At 31.9% G+C, this 20,009-nt stretch overlaps 1 protein-coding gene across 1 annotated transcript in view; it reads right to left on the reverse strand.

Moving 5' to 3' along the window:
- The window catches only part of LOC106468317 (Down syndrome cell adhesion molecule-like protein Dscam2), a 109,042-nt gene that overhangs the window by 45,902 nt on the left and 43,131 nt on the right, over positions 1-20,009 (reverse strand). The window contains exons 8-11 of the mRNA XM_022399003.1: positions 17,813-18,220; positions 10,073-10,234; positions 2,596-2,880; positions 681-800 (exon numbers count right to left, since the gene is read on the reverse strand). Of these exons, the coding sequence (XP_022254711.1) occupies positions 681-800; positions 2,596-2,880; positions 10,073-10,234; positions 17,813-18,220 (975 nt within the window). The remainder of the gene's footprint in view (positions 1-680; positions 801-2,595; positions 2,881-10,072; positions 10,235-17,812; positions 18,221-20,009) is intronic.

Genomic DNA, 20,009 nt, shown 5'->3' on the forward strand with positions numbered 1-20,009 from the left:
TAACATCGTTTACACTAGAGTTGTGATTCTTTTAATTATTCCTAGTTATTAATAATACTTATAAAATCGGATAGTCAGTTTGAAACTATGTCACCTCAGTGAAATTGGTTGATACCATTATTTAGGTTTTTGAGTTATCATGTAATAAAAATAAGCTGAAGAAAGAAGAACAAGAAATTCAAACTTGTGACTCAGTCATTACATAGATATTGTTATAAAAGAAACATTGTATAGTATTATAAAGTTCTGATGACCTATTGATGATACATTTCGATGAACAGTCCAAGCCATACATACATACGCAGTGATACTGTCTGCTTGATAAATTGACCTTTAATGAACTGGTTTCGGTATCATCGGTTAAATTCGTCTAGGTTTTAACATACATATTTTCTCCTATCTAATATAGGAAATAATCATTGTGAAAACACTTAATGAAACGCAATATTCCTTAATAAAAGCAGCACAACATCAATGCAAATATGGAATCATATAATGGATGAAACTCTTAAAATTCGATTAATTATTTTTACTAAAGGTTTGAGCATAGAGTTAAATTTCGAAGCGTTTTTGCCATTTAAATTAAGTTATTTAAAATGTAACTCAATACAATAAGTGTTATTTCAAAAAGTTACGAAAGCCTATTATCATATAACGATTATCTGTTAGGAAATTCTTACCCTTCGCTTTCTTCCAGTGGATTGTTGGAAACGGAAAACCTTCAGCCTTGCAGTTAATGATGGTGTTCTTGTCTTTTGTCACAGCCACATCGTTTGGTTCAATTTTCCAAGTAGGTGGAACTTAGAAAACAGACAATATGTTATTGCTGAGAAATAACTATCTATATAGTCTTTGTTTTGTTGCTTTGAAAAATATTTTCTTTAAATACGATACTAATGGCCAAATTTGAGCTTTTAACATTTTCCTACATTCTACTATTTAACACAAATTTAATATTTGTGTTACCAGATGGTGTTAACATAGGTAATCGAAACATATCTGTTACTATCATCCATTATTAATACAAACGATCAGAATATATTTGTTTTATCATGGAATTAAAATTATATATTTATATAAGAAATATAATTGAAAATCGCTTCGCAGAATTATTGAGACGAGGTGTTAGTATTACTAATGGTATAATTATTCTCACGAAGTTTCGTGGAGTGAATTCTCTAGCAGTCGTTATATCAGACATTTTGTACGCGTCACAACCAAAAGATTTTTTGTGGAATTACCAAGATTCGATCCCCCTAAACCTTTATTCCTCTATACGGTCACTCTAACTACTTGGCTATCAGATCTTGCTAAATGGAAGGTTGTGAATATAATAATACACATAATAAAGACAAGAATAATAGTCGGAATAATTATAACATTGTAATAATTGAAAATAATTCTGTATTTATCAACAGCTATTAATGCAGTTAATCAAAGTAGACCTATATAATTAATGCTGAAAATTAAAAATTTATCTGCCTTTATTACTTACATACGATATAGTCAATTGAAGTCACGAATAAAATGTTATTTGTCTAAACCCAGTATTCTTAATTTCAGTTTAAGATTTTAACTCACTAAGAACTTTGCACTAAAAAGTAGTGGAAAAGAAAAGAAAAACGAAAGAAAGAGAGTCATTTATTCGATGAATCTAATGTGTTTATGTGAAGAAAGCTAGAATATAAAATTTGACGAAATTTTAGGATATTAACATTTATATAACTTAGCGCATATGTTTCCTAAAAATCATCCAACAATGTCTGATTGTTGAAATTTTAAAACGAATAATAACAAAGTGCCATGATAGTTATAACAACAACAAATAAAATAGAAATATTAAAACAAAAATCAAGAACGCATTTTGTCATTCGCTGTGATTTTTTGGACTTAAAAAGTATTTCAAACATTGAAATTCTTATTAGTATATTCTTCGGAATAAGAAAACGCGATAATAGCCTTGAGTAGTTGTAAATGTTGCATGATATGACTGTAGGAAAAGTTTGTTCGCGGACAAACAAATGTACAAACACAAATCGTGAATTAATATAGGCTGGTTGATAGACTTCACTTGGAATTTTCTTAACTATTACAGTGGGTTTCTATAGTATCGCTAACAGTGCTAAAGATAATGAGTATGAGTTGAAACTGTATCTGTATAACTAAACGTCTTTAAATCTCTTGATGTTTTATGAAGTTTAGCTTTTAGTACTAATAATATTTTACAATATGTTTAGAATTTCTAAAATTTTCGTGCCTGGCATGGCCAGGTGGATAAGGCGCTCGACTCACAATCTGAGGGTCGCGGGTTCGAATCCGCATACCACCAAACATGCTCGTCCTTTCAGCCGTGGGGGCGTTATAATGTGACGGTCAATCGCACTATTCTTTGGTAAGAGAGTAGCCCAAGAGTTGGCGGTGGGTGGTGATGACTAGCTGCCTTCCCTCTAGTCTTACACTGCTAAATTAGGGACGGCTAGCGCAGATAGCCCTCGTGTAGCTTTGCGCGAAATTCCAAAACAAACAATCTAAAATTTTCATAACGCTTTGGTTATATTATTAACATTTTATATATCAAAGTTCTCCCTAACTTACCATGGATGATCATGGTAGCTGTATGATTTGAGGTCCCAGCTGCGTTACTGGCCAAGCAGGTATAATTACCATGGTACTCTGGGCGGACAGAATCGAACACTAGCGTAGATGAAAAATCAGTGACACGAACTTCTTTTATGTTTAGATAATCTGCAAACTTCTGACCATTTTTTAACCAACTAATGGTGACCGGTGGATCACCCTTGGTGACAACACACATAATGTTGAACCTCTGTCCAAAATGAATGGAAGTCGGAAGACTGAATGGTTGAATGACGGGACGAACTGCAGAATAAGTGTAATAACTTTTAATTGTCATTCAACTGTAACTTTGGAAATAATACACATAAAATGCCTACATTCAAAATACAATTCTCATGTGTTGTTTTATGAGATTTAACAACTTTTTTATGCAGATTCTCTACTTTAATTTTCATTTATTTTTATGCTATTTATTCAATCAAGATTTATATTCATATAAAAATATGTCGCAGTTTTAAACTGAAAATAAATGTGTAGTTAAGAACAAATAGATTAGTGGAATAGAAAAAATATAATGTATATCCTTATACTTGAGTTATTATGTTCCAAAATACACATTGGACTCCAAAGTTCCAGAATTTGGTTGAAATTATCATTGACTCGTCTATTGAATTTATTTATCACAAGTTATGTATGTATCATTCAACAAATAGAAAATAAATATCTGAAGAAATAGTTACAAGAAAAATCTAATAGATTAAGACGACAACAATAGAAAACAAGGTTTTTCAGGATTAGCTGATACTGTGTACTACTTAGGAGAAAATGGTTTTCATAAACATAGGCAAAAGAAAAAATAATTTCAAGAACACTCCTATCAACATCCAATAATAAAGTGCTATACCTAGACTTGAATTTCGTTCTCATTACAAAATATTTTGTAGAATAAGTCATGATCGGTAACGTGGAGTCTGCAGCTAAAACACTATTACCTAGAGAAGCAGATGTAGCAAGAATTGTATCTGTAGTGATACCAAGAAAAGCAAAATTACAATTTTCTAAACTCTCTACTGGCGCTGTTAGAGCTGTACACACTCTAAGGAACGTCAAAGCCATTACTTTCAGCTGATAAATGGAACTAAACAGCGATACAGGAAAGAATTCTTTACGTAAGTAATATATATATATATATATATCAAGTTCCGGTGTAAATACTTCAAGCTAACCCCCCCCCCCTTTCAAGTTACCTCCCGGTAATCTGAAATCGATTTCATATTACCTCCGGGGAAAGTCTGAACCTGATTTCATATTACCCCTGCACTGTTCAGATTACTCACCTCGCTGATTTAGCTAGCACTACAGGGGTAATGACAGTTTAATGATAATTATTATTATTTGTTATTGTTGTTGTCAATTTATTTGTGTTTATGCATGAAATAAGTATCTAAATAAACATAAATAAATAACTGTTTTGAGGGGGTAATCTGAAATCGATTTCATCCTACCTCCCGGTAATGTGAACGCGATTTTAAGTAACCGTGGGGTAAGGTGAAGCAGGGGTAATCTGAAATTGCTACAACCGGTCCAGTCTAACAAGTTGCTGAAATATAATTGAATTGGTGAACACAATAAAAAAAAAGAAATGAAACATTATTGATGATATACCTGTGTCCTCTTAACTGTATCGGTATTTATGTGCTATGAAAAAGCCGGACTATGCAATCAAACTTGTAGTTCTATAAATAGCTTGTGTACACTAATTCATACAACGTCAGTAATTATGAAGATTTCGTAAGACGGTCAAAATATACCATTCTAGATAAAAAGTAAGCTTTATCCTTAAGTATAGAAGCACATTTTGTTAACATAATAATAAATTAGCAAACAACGATTTATGAGCATAATGAAGTCATATTTTTGAGGAAACAGGTGAACTTCTGATAATTACAAATAAACGACTAACAAAGAATGATAGCTAACAAAAATATCACCACGATCTTGGAAATATTACGATTTCTATAAATTTACTGTTTAACATGTACATGCTTTGTTTTAATGTCCATATAAAGAACAGTGTAGCTATGGGATGTTCAATGTCCGACCGTGTAGCTAATAATATATAGTTTAAAGTATCTAGCAACATCGCTTTCAATTGAAGAAGTATCCATGTCACTTTCATTGTAGAAAACTTATAATGTTGTCATTTCAAAACTGTTTTACGAACAGAAGAAAACAAACATATTTTTATGTTACTTTTATCATAAAACCAGGAGTTATATGTTCCACCAACTAAAGAAAATAAAATAGAATCATCTCTTTCCTAAACGCAAGGATTACTAAAACAGACGCCTCTACGATTTCACTTTACAAATCTACAAATACTTTATGTTATCTGCGAGCTTTCTCTTACTATATACCTCCAAAATATGTGCAACGAAAAACTTGATAAGCTCCATTCTACGATAAATCTAAAGATAGAAACAGTGACAAGTTAACTTGAATTAGAAAAAAACAACAATAAACAGAGTAAACTAGAACTTGATTTAAAACTCGGATCAGAATAGTGCAGCCATTTAATCCAGGAAGCAACCAACCAAGAATACAAAGCTCACATTGATTTATATGCTCACCAAATAACAATTTTATAGAACAGTTCGTTGATTCGACATTAAAAAATAGGTTAAAGACGCTCGAAAAATTACATAAATACTATAGTACATTTGAAAGATCTACCTATATATATCATTATCGATAAGCGTGATCTACGAGGTATCAGTAATATGTGGGAAGTATAAAATAATTGAAGTAGAAAAGTAAATAATCACCTGCGATTAAATAAGCTATTTCAGTTTTTAAAAACTTTATTCAGACTGCATGTCTTCGCTGTTTATTGTTTAGAGCATCTAATGTACGCACTAGACTCCAAAAAGTTGCACTTTAGACAGAAAACAAAAGTTAGGAATACAGAAAGTTAAATCAAAAACTTAAAAATCCATACTTCGATAAAGATCCTTTTCATAAGGGCGTTCAAATCTTAAAAGTATGTAAATCAACTATGGTGAAGACAAAATTTATATCAAAATATACTAATATGGGCGATGATTCCACAAGAAAGTGGTGAAATAAATGTTTAAAAGAATTTCCAAATTGTTTTGTCAGTTTAAAGAGACATGTATATCCTAGGACTTAAAACTGTATCATGCATTTAACTTACTTTGTCATTCATTCATTCCATGTTTTATCTATGCATCACTCAAGTCATGTTAAATTTCGAATTTCACATTTATAACAGCCACGTTTTCTTGCTCATATTTTTTTTTTATATATTAATGCAACATAAATATCCCCGTCATACGACATATCTTTTGTTTCTGTATATTGTGTAGTAATCGCAGAATGACGTGTGTACACACCTTGAAATCATATTGTTATATAATGGGGTGGAACAACGACTCACGAATGTACTTATGTTGAAATCGTACATAAGTTTATATTAAGTTTGAGGATGATCGATACAGGGTAGTTAAAACGTCGTTCTTATAGAGTTTGCAATTGATTAATTGGGTCGTCTAACTCATAAAAATATTTCCTCTTGAACCAAGAAGAATTATGTGATAAAGTTTGTTGTCCTAAAACTGTGGTGCCCGTCAACATCCATTGCTGGTAATCGCTACAAGAGAAACACATTAATTCTGAAACAGGTTTCCCAAGCTGATGCAAAATAATCAACTCACTTTTCCAATGTAAGGATATATAACTGAAGAAGATCTGTATAAATATATAATAGCCGTAGAAGGACAGTCGAAGCGTCACTCTAATCAATAGAGAGATTTTAAAAACCACTCATGTGATTTCTAACCTATTTTGAAAACAAAAATTCTAACTGTAATAAAATACACATTTGTTACAATATTAGTTGAAGTTTAATACGTGTTTCGTAAAACGTACACATTATCAGTACAAATTGATACATAAAAGTGGTCACTTATTCTACTTACTAACTATTCTTCTAACAGATATACTAGATGACTCAAAAGCTCATTGGCAAACAAATAATTCAGAAATAGACAGGTGTAGTAAAGTAATTGTTTGTGGTCTGGAACGAGATACAGTGGACCTACCCTTATACAATATCATTGAGGCCATTCAAGATTAACTTCGATGATTCCTTTGAAAGTTTCATTAATATAAGTTAAGCATACAAATTTCAAAGGTGTAGGCAAAAACAAGTAAAAAATTAAACCCAAAAAAATATTCAAATCGATTTATAACAGCAACAGTTATAGATATAAATGTGGATTAGATCAACACATTAACAGTGTTCGAAATGGTGACATACAATCGATATCTGTGTTCAAAGTTCTGCTAAAACGTGACGAATGCCAATATGGCGGCTTCGTTATCAGTATTTGTTGCTGTGCATGGGCTTACTGCACGATGTTTAAGGTGAGCCTTTAGTACGCAGCCGCTGACATACATTTTCTATAACCTGATGTGAAAGATGGCGTTCATTCTGAAACCGTTCGGCAAACATCGGGTAGCAGCCCGGGCATTACGATGACAGTATCTATACAGTGGAACTACGTTCTTCAAATGAATATTGTGACATTAATTAGGTGATTTAGGAGCAGCTGCAGTACAAAATTTATGTGCCACTTAATGTAGAAGGACTTTTTTTTAATATCTTTTAACGTTTAAGACCTTTTAAAGGTGTAATGACGGTTACCTGGAGTCAAAAATACTTTTTCCATACCCCTAACAATTATTTGTCTACAACTTTCGATTTATGAATTATTTACCTGTCAATTTACTTTTAACTCACACGGTATAGCAATACGTATTTCCTATTTGCTGGTGATGCAAACTTCTCACCTTAATACCATTTTTTTTGTGTTTTGTTTTGCGAAGTTGTCTTAACTATACTATCTTCTTTCTTAGTACCATTATCTCTGAGAGTTATTATTAACGTATATTTCTGTTTAGAAACGTCCTGTTTGTCACATTCACCTATATACTAGCTCTCTGTCTAAGGAAATTAAATCACGATTTGTTTTTAACTAATCCGTATAAGCTCTGAATAAATAAGGCCTCTCAGTGCTAGTAAAGCAGTTTAAGTTTCACTTCGATTTTTTGTACGATTAGAAATGACATTTTAGTGATATCGGCTTATGTTTTGTGCAACAGATAAGAATCTGTAGTGTATTAACACGCCCATCTCACTGAAAAGAGGTAAACAAACCAATTTCTGTATATTACGGTACAAGTCTAAAAACGTAAATGTGAAAACTTCGTCTAAAGACTCTTCTTTCAGTCTGCTATAACGTACTTGATATAGTAACACTTACTGTATCGACTTTACCTTAAACCTTTATTTCACAAAAGCTTACGTGTGTGTCCTTTCATAACTAACAAACCGCTAGACACATCGTCACCAAACCTAATTTGAACCACATTGCGAGGAGTGCCATACAGGATCGCACTGGATATGAACCCCCCTCTCCTCATGTGTAACCACGTGCGTTGAGTACGTAAGCCAATAAAGCTATATATATTTGTTATAAATATCATAAAATAGCTTTTGTCTTTTCTGAATTTTGTACTATTTTAGTATATATTTTTCTGAGTTTCAATGAGGTGTTTTATAATGAGCTACATTTCACATCTTGTATTCTTACCGATTAGATTTATTTTAGGGCCCTCCTGTGGCTCAGTGGTAGGCTGAGCGCCTATCACACTTAAATTGGGATTAAGTGTGCAAGGGGCACAGCGTAAATAGTTCAACGTGTAGTTTGTACTTAAAATCAAACAAGCAAAAAAGAAAATAATGACTCTGAGATATATATAGTTTGAAAATTGTCTAATAGTGTCGTAGATGCACCCAAAAACTTCGGCAATTCAGAGTGTTTATGACACCAGTTTTAACAGCTGATTTAATAAAAGTTACTTTTGTCCAATGACTCACTTTCATTCTCAACTTGTTCTGCTTTAATTTGTGTGGATAATAATCTATTTATTTGTTACAAGAGGCATGCCCAAGCAAACAAAATTAGTTAACACTGGAAAATCTATAATAACAACGAAAAATAGAACTTCTACTTTATCTTTTATATACCCCTGGACTGATATCGATTCATTAAATATAATAACGCAATAATATTTTTGTCTTATGTTTTCTTATATTGGGCTATTCAAAGTTTCAGAAAGTTATGGGAAAAACTATCTCTTTCGAATAATAACCCAGTCTTTTAAAACCCTCAAACTCTTCCAAAGAACTGTATCTTAAATAGTGCAAGATCAATCACTGTAGAAACCAATATATCTTAACTTGAGAAACCTATAATACAAGCGATATCTTAGTCTCAATACTCGTGAATATTTGATTCAATGCGTACGTGTTTATCAAAATGTCAATTACGTACTTATTTTAGAATATCAAAATCAAACCCTACCTATCCATTTCTTTTTATTTCTAACATATACTATACATCTTTCCATAACACTACAGCATATAATATTAGAGATCCTAAGTCACTGTTTAGCGATAATAAACCCCATTAAAACATCAAGTCGTGAAAAATTAAGTCTTAAAGGATGCAGTTTCTCACATTTCTAATGATATATTCTGTACATGTATTACTTGTTATTATGCAAAATTATCTGCTTTTATGCCTCGCTTCGTTTAGCTCAGTTGTTCAGGCCTTTCATTGACATTTTAGCATTTAAACCATTATATCAATATAATGTTTCAGTACGTGTTATGATTACCAAAATTTTCGTATATGATAAAAGTTTAATAAGCAGTTATCAATATATTAAAAAGCTAGAAACAATATTTTAACGTGGTTCACTGTGCCGAGCTAGTAGTAGTACATCGCATTAGGGACCTAAGAACCATAGGATGACTTTATACAGCAAGCTACAATCAGAAAACGAAAGTGTGAGTTGTAAAGTGCACCGTATATTATTCAAAAATATATCAAATTCATCGTATGTATATCAGCAAAGAAAGATTAGTGTATCAAAAACATGGAGTTCCAGTAGAAGCTTGAATATTGTGGATTTGTTTTCAATTATGTTCATAACAGACAGCTTGAAATCAACTTGTGTTTACTTGGGTATTTTAGAACAGTAGTCTGATCAGTGATATTTTTATTAGGGTGTAGAAACATTCCCTGTAAGTCACTGAAGGTATATTCCAGTTACCAAATATTTATTAGAGTCAACTAATTTCCACACATCTTCTGTAAAATCCCTTATTCAAACACGGTCAAATAGTGTAAGAAAATGAAACTATCAAGCATCATTATTTAATCTTCCATGAGCTGCAACTCTTTGGAGTCTGAGCTGACGATATTTTCTTTCGTTTGTTTTCTCAGGCTGAATAAGGGTACACCAAAGAACAAGTATACTATATAAAATATTTATATGTTATTACTACTGTTGGCAGAATCATAGTAAAACACTTTTACACAAGTTTGTTTAACTGAAATCTCACCTAAAACAGATATGTAAACGCTGCTTTTGGCCATCCTACCCTTCTTGTCTTTAGCTTGACAAACGTATTTTCCTTCATCTGTGGCTCGATCAACACTTTCCACAACAAGGGTGCCGTTAGTATACACTTTCTGCCTTTGATTATATGGTAATCTAGAACCACCTTTGGAAGGAGAACGAAAAAAAAATGTTTCACGTACAGAACATGCATTGGAAAATAGTTTGAAAAAATTCTTTACCTTTTGAAATATTATATAGAATTTCGTTTGGTTCAAAACCGAAAGCTTACTGTTTTTTTGTTTTTTTTAGTTATTCATAAAATGTAATTATGAAAATTTTAATTTATACTGAGAAGATCAGTTTTGAACCGATTATATTACTAAACTACGGTGAAATTCACATTTACTTATTTCAATTACTCTACAGAATATTAAAACAGCTTAATAGATGAATATAAGGAAATTTCGTCCCTCAGTCAAGACATGAAAAATTATTTAAAAATCAGAATCAAGAAGATTAATAGTAACGGACAATCTTTATTTGGACAACTGTTTTATTAATAACATGGAAATATTAAATTATAATGATAATTCATGAAAAAGTTCTCAATTTCACATAAGTATTGTATATAAAAAGTACGACTGTTGCTCCGCACAAGAGCTTCATCATATAAATATTTGTCACGTAACATACATAAATAAACTGTTGAGCAGTGGTGATCAACAGTTGTTTTCAAGAATTTATATTATTTGCTATACGCGACTATTCATAAAGTTTGCTATACTATTTTATACACGTATGGTTTCAAAATTAGTATGCCGATCACTTATTAACTAATTTCCTAACTATCGTGTAGTTTTTATTCATTTAGTATCGTCTTATATTATAATCTATCTGTATGAAAATTAAATAGAAGATTCAGAGGTCCTGGTGCCCTTTAGCATCTTTTTTTTTATTGGTGTTTTTTTTCCTCAACCAGTTTCACTTGCACTATATATATGTATTTTATCGATTTCTCAATGTGAAGTTATACCACAATCAAAAATATTTCACAAGGATGCAGAAAATCATTAAATATAGATTCTTGGGTTTACTCAAATGGAAAACAAAATGTAAAATAAAATCTGATTTACACACACACACACATATTTAGCTCTTCACAAATACATGAATAGTTTCTTTGCTATGTGTTGTGTCTTGTAACCATTCAAAGTATCAAAAAAAGAATAAAATGGAAAAAATAACAAGATACTATTTTCATAAATGAAAAGGTCCTTTTAAAAGAACATGAATATATATTTTTTCCAATATATGCAATAACACTGTATAATAAAGAGCAGAAAAAATACGTTAGAGAAGAATATATACGAAAAGATCTAGCTTTAACCTGATTACTTTTTCTTTGAAGAGTCGATTATTTGCCTGTATCTAAACAACACATGTGCTGTAGGCGTGTATTGGGTTTTGAAGATCATTGAATAGCACATGCATAAGAGACAAAAGATACCATGCAACGACACCTGAGAAAAGAAAAGCTTGCACGGTTTACGCTGTGCCTAGCACGGCTTTCCCCTTCATTATAACATAATAATGATAGGTTTTTATACAGCATAGCTACCAAACAGCCCAATGTGTTGTTCAGTATCTAACGTACCTCTATTTTGCCTGTTGACAAGCATATAATCAATACAAGGAGACATTGTTTTATACATATTTGTTGGATGATCGATCTTACGTTAATACAAAACCGAATCTCGATTATACCAGACAAAAAGCAGATGTTTTGACAAATATACCATTGATTTATTTGTATTAAGAGAAAAGTTGGTTGTGCGACATCTTCCCAAGTAATTATAAGAGGCATAAAATTGACTCTATGTTTTAAACGTTAACATAATTTATGTTGGTCAGGAAAATCTTTACAAAGCTAAACAAAATACAAGGTCTACGAATAGAAAGTAACAGCTCACGTTGATTTTGTTACCGTCATCGTTCCACTTACATTAATTTTGAAATTTAATGATATAATCTTATCCATTAACTACAATGGACTACTTTTACATCTTAATAGATATGACAGGATGATGACATTTCCACACGGAATTGAAGGCCTTCGTCAGGTCAAAGTGAAGACTTGTGCAAGTGTGTCAAAGTATTGAGTTGAAGCAAAGCAAAGAAAAAAGGTAAATCTTTACCCTATATTTCCTTAATATTAAACATTCCTCAACAGAAAATTGCTGTTATGGATGATGAAAATCATTATAGCAGCATAACCTTTCTCGGACAACCTATGCTTGAACAATTAAGTTTTAAGTGGTCTATGTTATGAGTCATAATTTATCTTTCATTAACCGTTTTTTCTCTTCGTTTTTGATCATAATCTGTCTTAATTTCAATGGTTTTTCAAAACTTTGTATTATCCTATGTTGCAAAGGAATATTCCTATAATAGAAACTAGCTAAACAATTTCATGCTATGAGAATAATGCCTTAAAACAAGAGTTGCATAGTGATATAACTTTGACCATTTCCCATCTAAGGATGAATTAGTAAAACGTTTAATTGATCATATACAGAGGTTTAACTGTATTTTAAGCATAAGGCAAATCTCTGTGAAAAAATGAATATCTAGCGTGTAAAAGTGAGGGTCGTTTCATTCAGAAACAAGACAGAAACATCTCTTTTGGTAATTGTATTTCAAATTAGTTGACATGTAACTCTTTTAAAAACGTTTTCTCTGCAACTGTAGAATTACACGAAGGTACTGATACTAGAGACAAGAATAAAGTCCATGAACGTGTTATTTTAAATGCTATTTTACAAATAATTAATTATGGATCAATATGTGAAACTGTTTTTGTTACATTAGTTGTAAAACTAAGAATTCAGAAATTGGCATTTGGTTCTCTTTATAAATATTATAATAAAAACTGGGATATACTCTGTTGTAACACAGATACCTCATTTTGGTTCTTAAACAGATAATAAATAAGACAATTTACATATAGTGTGCAACGTTTGTTACACCGTGAATTATAGAATGTCAGTCGACAACGTAATGGCGAAGGAAGGTAGTTCCAAGAGCACTAAAATAATTTTTTGAGAGGATTTAAGCTTACACCAGAACATATATATGTTCAGTTTATTTTATTCATGTAAAAGTAATAATTACGAAAGAAGAGTGTGTGTGTCTTTCTTATAACAAAGCCACATCGGGATATTTATTGTGTCCACCGAGGGGAATCGAACCCCTAATTTTAACGTTGTAAATCTGTAGACTTACCGCTGTCCCACCGGGGGACCCGAAAGGAAAGAAAATGCTCGCAGAAATTCGCTTTTTTTTAACCAACAAATCCCTGATCTATTTCACTGAAACTTGTTACTAGCCATCGATGCACGTCACAAACGAGCTAAAATGTATATATATATCAAATGTAAAGTGAGGAAAAACACGTTTATCTTATCTACAAATTAATTACAATTTTCTCCTCCTGTAATTGTGTGAAAAGATATTTTTTGAATGAAATGTTAATCGACATTATTCAATTCTTTCAATACTAGCAAAAAGAACTGTTACGTTATAAACTACTTTCCAAGCTGTCACAACACTTGCCTCATTTTCAGTGCTGTGGACTCACAAAATAATATAGTGAGTTCGGTATTAAATGACTTTTTGTAAAGTTTCTATTTGATCTCTGAAGAAATTGAATTTTTAAGGGCATTCCTCTTTTCTCACACTTTAGCAGAAATGTTGTAGAAGATTTTGAGGTTTCTATTAGTTTTGAGAATTTTCGTTAAATAAAATACTTTTACGTAGTTTCATTAACCGTTGATAGGTTATACTCAACTGATGAAACTAAAATCAAAAACTCACATTTCGAAAACAGTAATTAATCAGTCGTTAAGTAAAAATAAGGTTTATTTATCATTTCATCAGCTTTATGATTATCATAACTATTTTTTCAATTAATGTTTTTATAGAAAATTCATTTAGTTAAAAATATATAGTTTACCTTTTGAACAACTACACCTTATCACGCGTGTTTGCTTCCGTGAAGCATCGCTCTAATAATTAACCAGGCTATTTTACTTTCAACATCCATTACTCAAAATAAGAACACTGTCAGTATGAAAACGCTCCTACTAGCCATCGTTGGTTGAAGAAAAAAAACATACAGTTTATTGGATTAGCAAGAAAGTGTGCTCAAGTTTCTCCTCATTGACAATCATTTATCGGGTTCTCCGGCTAGATGTAATGCCGGAACTTACTTCCTTTGATATTCTGTGAGCGTATACAATACGTTTGTTTGTTTTTGAACATCGCGCAAAGCTAGCCGTCCCTAATTTAGCAGTGTAAGAATAGAGTGAAGGCAGCTAGTCATCACCACCCACCGCCAACTCTTTTACCAACGAATAGTGGGATTGACCGTCACTTATAACGTCCCAGCGGCTGAAAGGGCGAGCATGTTTGGTGTGACGGAGATTCGAACCCGCGACCTTCAAATTGCGAGACGAGCGCCCTAACCATCTGGCCATGCCCGGCCTATATAATATGTTCTCACTCCTCGTTATATTAACAATACAATAAAAAGGTTATTTCTTGCAGGAGAATATTGAAAATTCTTTTATCCTGCATTCATAAGAAGTTATTCTTTATAGAAAAATGTACGTTCTTATAAGTAGCCATTCATTTATATTTGATGTATAAGCATCATATACAAAAGTTTTATCATAAACTACTATAACTTACTAGATAAATATGCAGGTTGTGTTACCAGCAAACTTTTTAATGCTTCCCGCTCTAGCTTAAACAACTAAATAGTTTCCGTTATTTTGAAAATTATATCACATTAATTCAACGGAACTATTTCCGGTATTTAATTGAATAGAGTTGTTTAAACATTTGGTTAGCAACAAGTAAAAGCTTGGAATTGTCTATTCTTTCATTGGGGGCGTGTCTGTGAGCCAGACTAGTTTCGGAGAATTCCACTCCTCAACAGTGACCCTGGACACTACCACCAATGAAATATCAGACCAAGCCTTTATAGTAGTGAGGTATCGAAAATCGAAATGTGTAATTAAGTGTTTTACACTCACAAAAGGGAAGCCTATCATTCTATAGGTATTTGAATATATTATTTCGGGTATTAATTCAAACAAAATGAAAATTATTATTATTATCCAATTTTCCTACGTAAACAACATTTACTGGCTTGTTTATTTATTTAAAAGAAAAGCCACTTTGTACCATCTGCTGTGCCCACCGCGGGGATCGAACCACGCAATTTTATTACTGTAAATCCGTAGAATTACCGTTGTCTCATCGGGAGACATATTTATTGGAATAATTTAAGTCACGTTCAAGCCATTTACTTCCGTCTCTCTTTTATTGCAACGCTTACAGAAGCGCTTATATCATCGAACTTATTGTGTGGATAAGACAGCGTTTCCTTTTCCACATCTAATAATTTCACAATTACAAAGGGAAATACATTTTTATCTACATATTTCAAAGTCTATATATTCGTATGTTGCGGTATTTGAATTAATGATTACAAAGGACCATTTACGCACTTAGAAAACGAGCGGGTGATTAAGATCGACATACTAATGGCAAAGATTACATCTAATCCGACGATTTTGCTCTATCTTCTTAACAATAGCCATGCAATGATTTTTCTCAGAAAATCTAGCTTCTTCAAAGAACAGCCATTTATTTTAATGTCCCCTTTGTCTTGTCCAAATTTCCATAAACTGGCTAATGTTTCAGACCTATGACTTCCAAGAGTACGCTTAAGTAGACCAAAGTCGTAAAAAAAAACATTTAGAATAAATTTTGCGGTCGAAGTGGTTGCTTTAAGTAGACCAAAGTCGTAAAAACCAATTAGTCTGAATTTTGCGGTCGAACTGGTTGCTCTGATTCAAGTTTCTTCGAATATATATTTTTTATGAAATAAATTTGATTTTGGGGCATAACTTCACTAACTTCAAATCATTCTTCATCATCTTTGTAACGCTACCAGGAGACGTGCCAGTTTCGTCGTATGATTTTACGAGTTAGAAAGTTTTCTTTTGTAAATACAGCCTTCACTATTCGGGTAAGATTCTGGTTGAGCCATAGTGTGGTTTCACTATTCAGGTAAGATCCTGGTTGACCTATGGTGTAGTTTCACTATTCAGATAAATCCTGGTTGACCTATGGTGTGGTTTCGAAGCCTTTTCTGTCCTACTTGTTTTAGTTTGCACTTTCCCAATTTCATGGAAAACATTATACACTCCCTTCTGCGAAATATTGTGCTTTTCTGGCTCTATATCGTTTAAACATACTGATGTATACATGGTAAAATACTACTCAAATCACACATCAAGCTTTTGATATATTTTTCAAGCCTGTTTGCTTTTATATACGACGCTAATTCCTGTTTATAATGTAATCGTAGTTCTAGAACCATCCAGCCATTTGCAGGGAAACGGTAAGTAATCACACAAGTTCTATAATGATGGTCTGTTTTAATATCTTATTGTATGATATTAATAGCATTTGCAGTAAAAGTACACGAGAAAGCTGATATCGCTTTACGAGCATCAAGGAGTCATGATGCAGTAAGATTATACACATACATATATATATGTATATATATAGAGAGAGAGGCCCAACTAAATTATAAGGTCTATAGTAGCCCCTAGGTGGTATAATTGATTTACGTATTTTCTCATTAGAGAACACAGCCAATCAAAGTCATTCCCTAATGTTCCAATTCTTAAATTCTCATTGCATTTCTTGTAATTTTTCTCCTTTTTATATTAGTAACAGTTATTTTCAAATAGGCATTTTCAGTCTAATGTCATTTAAGTAAAAGGCGCCACTACAAGTATTATTTTCCACTTAGAAATAAAATCAAGATATACTCATTATTTTTAAATTTGGGGCGTAATAACTTATTTTTTAATCATAATTTCATTTGGATTTCACCACTCAAGTAATTTGGACATTTTTAAAATTATAATTTCAATTTAAATAAGTTTCATTCAAGATTTATTAATATATATAGATATCTGATAAAGTCAACTTTATCTTCTGTATTTTAAAATTCAGATTTTGATCTTATCTCCGAGCCTTCGGGTAAAAGAAAAAATAAATTAAATTATTATTCCTAATTTCTTACGGTAGATGTAGTCTTTGAAAGTTCTAATAACTTTAGTTTACTAAACATATTTTATTTCTGTGAGTAAAAAAAACAGTTGACAAATAAATCACAACTTCAAAATACTTGTTCAAGTGAATGTTTTTTGAGGGATCTTTCTTTCATCAGGAACAAACTAATAAGAGTTTATTTTTTGAACATGTTTGTATAATTATGTCTTTTAGTCAAGATTTGTCGACTTTTTATTTTTAAAAAACTATTTGAACGATCTTAACTATTTTATACTTATACCTTTGGACATAATTGTTCAATGATGAAACTCAGCGCCTTTTTTGTAGTCTTCTCATTTATAGTTTTGTTTGTAGATTTTGTTTCTGAAAAAGCTATAAAACCTGATATTTAATAAAGTTATAAAATGATATTTGATAATATTATAAATGCTTAGTCTATATTATTCCCAGATTTAGGCTTATGCATTATTTTCAGTTAGTTTTTTTTTGTTGAAAAAATTGCCTGTTCCCGTAGAACAACAACAACAAAAATACTAGCGATCTATATTGTGCATTCAAAGTATACTTGATCCCTGTAGCCAATTACCTTTCTCCCAGATTATAGAATCAATCGGGTAGCCTCCTACAGGACATTGTAATTCTAGAGTTTCTTCTTCTAAAACAGACATGTTTTTCATTGATCTGACGAATGGAGGTCCGTATATCTGAATTTTCCCAGAATGTTCGAGTGCACCCACTTCATTCTTGGCTATGCATTGATAGTTTCCCCCGTCCTCTGGTCGAACACTGGAGACATTCACATAACTAATTACAATGTTATTCTCAGTAACGTAATCGCCTTTGGAGAACCGAGGACTCGCGGGTAATGGCATGCCATCCAATAACCACGTTACTTGGGGTAAAGGATTACCTTGAGCAACACATTTTATCGATATTGGAGGTCCTGGTTTAAGTATCTGATCTTGAAATGTCTCTTGAAATATAGGTTCATCATCTGTAACATTAAAATAAAAAAAACAACATTAATTATGGATAGCGCATATCCGTTAATATAGATCCGTCAAATAAGGCGTTATGCCTTTTCAAACATCCTCTTTTTTGTTCTAAGATAATATTTCTTGAGTTCTTACGAAATGAAGCCAACGTTTTCTGTTTATATAAATATGGATTTTATAATTTTGGATTTATATTTCATTCCACTATCATCCCAAACATTTTAGTGATTTCCTCAATGATAACAAAGCTACTTTGTTGACGTAGCTTACCACAATTCATCTCTTACATCCATTTCTGACGAGACAAAGTTTCTTTGTGAGGTGTTATCAAAGTCAACTCTTAGACTAGCATGTACTTTGTTTTGAATAGTACAGTATTATATAGGTTTGACAAATTACACATAGAGAAAAAGTATGTTTTTAAAACGCAAGTGAACAAATAAGATTTGTTTATATCACAAAGAGCAGTGGTTCTGTTATCGAAGAACTTTTTCTGATAATGAAGTTTCACAACTTGTTAGTGAAGTTCTCTTCCATGTTTCTGATTTTACACATTTCACATTTAAAAGTATTCATATCGATCTGAGTTTTTTCTGGTGATTTTAGATATGCAGTAATGTTTTTATAGTACTTAACACCATGACTTTAACAGAATGACCTATCCAAAGTTGTATCATTTTGAAGGTATTACTAATTAATTTTGTATTATGTTATTCATAGGAGTCGATTATCTTAATTCCTGCAGGTGTGTTAAATATGTATTTGAAAGATGCTTTAATATTTCATACTTAAAAGGCAACATATTTATATCGAGTTGAACTTCTTTTGGCGATTTTAGATCTACGGCCATGTTTTTAATAATACTCACAGCAGTTAATAACATACCTGACATAATCAGTTTAACTGAATAACTTATCCAAACTTTTATCATTAAAACAATTGTTCGATGACACGCAAACATACTATAAGTCTTTTATAATTAAAATTATCTTTCTGTCAGCCATATCTTCTTCGTAGTAAAGTACCTACAATATCACAACTGAACAAACTACAAATATATTGCAAGTTTTCTGCTGGTTAGGTAGTTCGGTTTGTTTATTGTAAAGTGCAAAGTTACACAATGGGCTATCAGTGCTGTGCCCACAACGAGTATCGAAACCCGGTTTTTAGCGGTGTGAGCCCGCATACTTACAACTGAGCCACTGGGAGGCCAATAGTTCTGTAGATAAGAAAACAAACTATACATCATTTTAGCAGAAATCTGAAAAACAGACATTGTATTCGGGTATTTGCTTAGAGATAGAAAATGAATAGCAATTAGTATCATGCTCTGAAGATTATTATACTGCATAACATCAATTATTGACTAATAAATTATTGGCAAATGTTTACAATAAACTTTATTGTAACCCGCAAATCATTAAGACAAAACCCCAACACTCCAGGCTGGAAACTTGGAAATGCTAACATGCCTCTATTGCCAGACGGAGTGTCTGCATCAGCACCAGAGCTCAAAAATATAAAAAGTTAGAGTCAGAAGACAATAGGAAAGGTGACATGTCAAAGGAGCCATTGCGAAGCATTTCCATTTTCAAAATTTAGTGAATTTTAATTTTTGTCTTAATTATTTTTGCACAAGTGGATAATATTTTATATTGCTTCATGATACAAACTTTACGCTGTATCAATTTTGAACAGTGGAAACTGGAAATTTTAGTTCAGTGATTTTTGTAGAAAAGTTATTTTTATAATAACACATTTTACGAAATGCGTCTATATAACAGGTAA

The sequence above is a fragment of the Limulus polyphemus genome, unplaced genomic scaffold (assembly GCF_000517525.1).
Source record: "Limulus polyphemus unplaced genomic scaffold, Limulus_polyphemus-2.1.2 Scaffold3, whole genome shotgun sequence".
In the NCBI taxonomy this organism is placed as follows: domain Eukaryota; kingdom Metazoa; phylum Arthropoda; class Merostomata; order Xiphosura; family Limulidae; genus Limulus; species Limulus polyphemus.